This window comes from Hibiscus syriacus, unplaced genomic scaffold (genome assembly GCF_006381635.1).
Source record: "Hibiscus syriacus cultivar Baekdansim isolate YM2019G1 unplaced genomic scaffold, ASM638163v2 tig00110370_pilon, whole genome shotgun sequence".
NCBI classification, from domain to species: domain Eukaryota; kingdom Viridiplantae; phylum Streptophyta; class Magnoliopsida; order Malvales; family Malvaceae; genus Hibiscus; species Hibiscus syriacus.
Window position 1 is genome coordinate 73,437 of NW_024062707.1, and position 6,000 is coordinate 79,436.

Here is a 6,000-nt window from a genome sequence, read left to right on the forward strand (position 1 = left end):
CTGCTCGTGCCTCTTGGATTTGGAGAGGAGTGATCAATAACTTCTTTTCCAATGATGGATTTGGTGTCTGCATTAGGAGTAATTTGAGGTGGAAAACTGGAAATGGCCATTCTGTGGTATTTTGGAATGATGCTTGGTTGGGAGAAGTCCCCCTCAAAGATTTGTTCCCTAGATTGTACACTCTTTCGACAAATAAAGAGGGGAAAGTAGTGGAATTTAGGGAGAGTCTTGCTGCAGGCTGGGTGTGGGATATTCAATTCAGAAGAAATCTGGTGGATTGAGAGATTGATCAATGGTTGCATCTGATTTTTATGCTGAATAACACCTTTTTGTCTCATGATGAGGAAGATTGTTGGATTTGGTTTGGGAATGGAGAGGGCTGCTTCTCTACTAATTCATGTATCAAGAGTTTCTTTGACTCGGATGGTATTGAGGGGAATCAGGATTTTTGGGACAGAAATATTTGGGTAGGGATAGCACCTCCTCGTGTTGAAACCTTCTTATGGCAAGTAGTTCATCTGAGAGTGGCGGTTAAGGAGGAATTGTTAAAGCGTGGAGTGGCTGGAATTGAAGATTCCTTATGTCCGTTGTGTGGCAGATTTGGTGAATCTGTTTCCCATCTTTTTCTGCATTGTGAGGTTGCTTGGGGACTGTGGGTCAGATTTTTGAATTTGTGGGATGTTGCTTGGGTGATTCCTAATAAACCCTTAGATTGCATCACTCAGTGGGACGAGCTTCTTCCGAATTCTAGTATTTGGAAATTCATTCCAAGGGCAGTCTTGTGGACGGTTTGGAAAATTAGGAATGAAGTTATTTTTAAGAAAGGGAAGTTGGATGTGGTGGTGTTGTTCTTTATTGCTCGTTTTAGAATAGTTTCTTGGTTTGCTGCTAGTTTTGATACGCAGATTCCTTTCGATTCCCTTGTGGGTGATCTAACACTTGCTGATTCAATGGTTAGTCACAAAGTAAGATCCAAGCCTTCGTGCTGGGTTCCTCCTCCAGTTGGGTTCATAAAGATTAATGTTGTTGGAGCAATGGTGAAGGGGTGGAACAAAGGAGGTATAGGAGGCCTGATTAGGGACAGCAGTGGTAAGTTGATTCATTGGTTTTCTGAAAATGTTGGGGGAGGTCCCCCGATTATGGCAGAACTTCTGGCGATTAAGAGGGGGTTGTGTTTGCTTATTGATTCAGGTGGGGTTCTTAATCAGAGGATTATTTTAGAATCAGATTCTACTAACGCCCTGAAGTGGATCAAAAATCCGGAATTAAGCACTCCTTTATTCCAATCATTGGTGAAGGAGATAGTCTCTACTATGGAAGGGTTGGACATTACGTTAAGGCTTATCTTGAGGGCTGCTAATTGGGAAGCGGACAGATTAGCTAAAGATGGTATAGGTTGATTTGCTGCCTTAGTATTTGGGGAGTTGGTGTGTATGTTTCACTTTGTTACTGCAGATTTTTGTTCTCAGTCTTATGTTATTAGTGTTTACGCTTTCCAGCTGATAGTGGTTTTTAAGTCTTATGCTTTCTGGGAAGTTTTGTTTGTTGTAAGGGTTGGCAATGTACTATTCTTCTGTTTAATATAATTATAGACGCTCTTTTAATGAGGCCTCATCTTCTATAAAAAAATACCACTAAAGGTTACGCACAAGTTGAATTCGTTGATGGGTAAATTTCTTTGGGGAGAAGATCAAGCTAAGAAACGGATTCACTGGGTGAACTGGAAAACGGTTTGTCAACCTTTTGAAGAGGGTGGGTTGGGTATCGTTGACCTGAGTTTGATTAATAGAGTATTGTTTGGGAAATGGGTGTGGAAATTCGCAAATGAAAAAAACAGTCAATGGAAAAAGATTATTTGTTGTAAGAATAACGTTAGCAATTTGTCTCTCTCAATGACAAAGGTTGTTTCTCCCTTAGATTCATGGATATGGAGAGGTATTCTGAACAACTATGTGAAAAATGATGAGATTGGAGATTGCTTGAGAGCCAATTCAAAGATACAAGTGGGAAATGGTAGGTCAATAGCATTTTGGAATGATGTTTGGGTTAATAATTCGACCTTAAAATCCCAATTCCCCTGAATTTTTGCTTTATCGAATAATAAATGGGGGAATATAGCTAAGTTTGGTGGTTTTGTTCAGAATGTATGGGTTTAGAATATTCAGTTACGAAGGAATTTATACGACTGGGAATTGGATCAGTGGCTTGCTTTAATGTCCTTGATTGATAATATAGTTCTGTTTGATTCAGTGGATGACTTTCTTGGGTGGTCGGGGAAGGGGGATGGCTTGTTCTCGGTCAAGTCTTGTAGATTGACGTTATCCTGCAGTTCTGAAGATAGTTTTGAGTGGAATAAGTGGGTATGGTCTGGTTTGGCTCCTCCTAGAGTAGAAACTTTTTTATGGCAGCTTTCACACCGTAAATTGGCAGTTAGAGTGGAGTTGAAGAAGAGAGGGATTCCCTTGGATGATGTCCTTTGTCCTTTATGTCATACTCATGAAGAAGCAATAGAACATCTATTCTTGGATTGCTCTGTTGCAGGGGAGTTATGGATTAAATTCCTAAGGGTATGGGATATTTCTACTGTTTTGCCTCAAGACCCCATGGCAATTCTAAGTTCATGGTCGTACCTAAGGCAGAATTCATGTATTTGGAAGTTTATCCCGGGGTTGTTTTCTTGTCAATTTGGAAGGTGAGGAATATGGTAGTGTTTGAAAATTGGAAGTTTGACAGTTCTTCTCTATTCTTCTTCGCTAGATTTAGGTTGGCTAAATGGTATTTAGCTAAATACCCATCTGTGAGTATTCTCTTTGATCTACTACTAGGGGATCCAACACTTGCAGATAAAATTCATAATTCTTCGAACACAATCAAGGCGATTTGTTGGCTACCTCCTCCACCTGATATGTTTAAATTCAATGTTGATGGGGCGGTAAGAGGAGATGGGCTACAAGGTGGGATAGGAGGTATTCTGAAAGATTCCAATTGCTCTACTTTAACCACTTTCTCCTATGCTGTAGGGCCAGGTCCTCCTACTTTGTCAAAGTTGAAAGCTATTAAGGAAGGAATTGATTTTTTTTGCTTCGGACTGGGCTATGAAGGGGAGACTTATTATAGAGAGTGATTGTAAATCTGTAGTGGATTGGATTTCTAAGCAGCACCCTGCCCCTACATTTTACAGTTCTCTGGTGGAGGAAATTGGGGCAATAATTTCTGCTATGGATATTTTTCTTAGATTGATTCTTAGGAGTTGTAATATGGAGGCTAACAAGCTAGCTAAGGAGGAGATTGGTTGATTGTTACAGGCCTGTTGTAGTAAGGTTTTGTGTTGTTTTTTGGGCTTTGTTTAAGCTTAAAGTCTTTATTGGTGATGTTAGTTTGGTTATCAGGTCAGGTCAGCTACATTAGAGGTTGTTGTCTTAGCTAAGATGGATTAGGTTGTGATTCTCTGGATGTATCTTATGTATTTTTTATGCTGAATGAAATCTAAGGGCACTCTTTTCCTCCTTCCAACTGATTAAGGAGCTTCCCTACAAGTTCCTTTAATCAAGAAGGGGGTTTTTAACGAGGCCTTCAATTCTTATAAAAAAAATATGTTCACATGGTTGATTGCGGTCTTAGCAATGCCATACCAATACTAAAATTGACAGAAAGTTGAAAGAACGGAGGAAGATATAGAAAAAGAGGAAGATAAATTCTATGTAAACCTTGAACCTCTTATCTCAAGTTTGTTGTTCGGATTGTCAGTGATCACTTGTAACAGATGTTGCAAAGTAACCCATGCATATGAGATCTTCCCTAATATAAACAGACTTAGTGCAAACTGAATTAATTAGGCCATGTAGAAATCAGTCACTTTTCCTTAGTTTTCAATGAAGTATGCCTTAAAATCCATTTTCGGTGGTGTGTCATCCTTTGGTTGTGGATATTATTTTAATCTTGTCTAATTCTGCATTTTTCTGCAGAGTTTCAATGCTGCTTTGATAGTGGATCCATTAGCCGGGCAGATAATTGCAAGGGCATGTGATGATGTCTGCTCTTGGCATATGGGAACAAATGAAGCAAAGACAGAAACCTGCCACATCAAACAGTCGGAAGGATTCACTTCTGATGCTGATGCTAACAGGATAGCAAGAGATGCAACTTTGATTTCAAATGGCTCATCTAACAATCTCCTAAAATGTGACACCACAGTTTCTTGTTTAAACCCTTGGCAGTTTTCACAACAATCATTGGATACAAGTCCTTGTTATTGTCACCCATTACGACATGCTACCATTGTTGCTATTGAAGCTTCTGCTGCGAGGGACCGACATTTGTTCCGTGATTCTGGGCACGGTGAAAAGTTGTATGAAGTTGATTCTACTCATTTTTCTCCCTCAGGTTCTCCAGCAAAGAGACAAAGGGTGACCCTTGAAAATGTGAGTTAACTTTATTCTGTTTCTATTGAATATTCGTCTTGGTGATCCATATAACAGAGGTTAAGGTGGGGGAATATCTTCCCAGTTTTGTTCCAAAATTCTACTGGAAGCATCTCGTTGTCTGTACGCAGAAAATATGTTATGTTTTTTCTTCTTTTCTTGTAGATTTAAAATGACGCTGATTGCCACAGTTATATGTGTGCCACTTTAGAAGAAAGACAACTGGATAGCTGTATGTCCAATTGCAGATTTGCAGTATTCGTTAAGTTTTAACAAATATTATACCAATAGGGTTTTCTAAATAATAACTTCTTGATGAGTGATAGAAAATTGTCAAATGTGTAATAAGTTCTGTTTGTTTTCTTGAAAGGTTTATTTTTACTATTTTTCATAAGAATACTATGTGAAATAAAAATATGTACGGAACAAGGCAAATTCAAAGGCATGTCTAACAATCCTATTTTAGGTAAAAAATGGTGGGGAACAGGATGTGAATACCGAAGGTTCAAACTCCTTACCCAGGCCTTATCTGTGTACCGGCTATGACATCTATCTTGTCTGGGAGCCTTGTACAATGTAAGTTAGCAAAACTCATCTCTTTTCCTGTTTACATTTGTTGAAGACAAAAAAAAACTTGTAGATTGAATATATTGGATGTAGATAATTTAATCTAGTTTGGGAATGAGATTAGGAATATTTAATTTCAAATGCCAAACCTTGTAAATTTCTATTGATGGATGGGATTTGCTTGCATGTCTCTGGTTAAAAGCACAACAGTTTTGATCAGGGATTTGCTTGCTTGTCTCTAGTTAAAAGCACAATGGTTTTGATCAGGGATTTGCTTTTGTTTATATTTCAAGCTGTTTTTCTCATCGAGCACATGCTTGTTGGTTAAGCTTTGAGAACTACCTTCCGTATATTGTGTCTTCTGAATTTTAGATATCGTATTTTCATGAATCTCTACCAAATAGTCGTCTTTAGAAGAAACTTATGTTGCTCTAACTCTTCATTTTTCAAGTATCCATGTTCAACACCTGTGTCTAACACAATTTTGGACATGGCTATGGAAATATGACCTTTCAAGGACTTATCAAATAAAGACATACATCATGTCAGACACATACCGTTAATTGGAACATTCAGAAGTCCGAGTACTGTTGGTCGAAATAGTCATTGTGATGAAGATGGTACTTTTAATTTTAGCTGTAAAGATTGTGAAAGAAAGAAAGAAAAGATTTTTTCTTACCTTTAATGTGATCTGATAAATTTGGTTGTGTGTTTTGAAGGTGTGCTATGGCTCTTGTTCATCAGAGAATTAGGCGAATATTTTATGCGTTACCGAATCCTGAAGCTGGGGCATTGGGAAGTGTTCATAGGCTACAGGGTGAGAAAAGCTTAAACCATCACTATGCAGTTTTCAGGGTTGTCTTGCCTGAACTTGAATTTCCAGCGGAAAGATAGTTCTTTTGATATTTCCTACCGTTCGCACTTATTTACATTTTCCAGAAATTCATCTCTCATTATAAGAAATTGTAATGCGAAATGGTAAGTCTTAACTGTAACGGGGTAATGATAATTA

The 6,000-nt window shown here is 38.3% G+C and overlaps 1 protein-coding gene across 4 annotated transcripts in view; it reads left to right on the top strand.

Annotated features, from left to right (window-relative positions):
- Positions 1 to 6,000, top strand: part of LOC120121309 (tRNA-specific adenosine deaminase TAD3-like) — a 46,368-nt gene extending 40,368 nt beyond the window's left edge. For all 4 annotated transcript variants that reach the window (XM_039140694.1, XM_039140693.1, XM_039140696.1 and 1 more), the window contains 3 exons: positions 3,966 to 4,421; positions 4,888 to 4,997; positions 5,708 to 6,000. In XM_039140694.1, the coding sequence (XP_038996625.1) occupies positions 3,966 to 4,421; positions 4,888 to 4,997; positions 5,708 to 5,882 (741 nt within the window). In that variant the 3' untranslated portion in view covers positions 5,883 to 6,000. The remainder of the gene's footprint in view (positions 1 to 3,965; positions 4,422 to 4,887; positions 4,998 to 5,707) is intronic.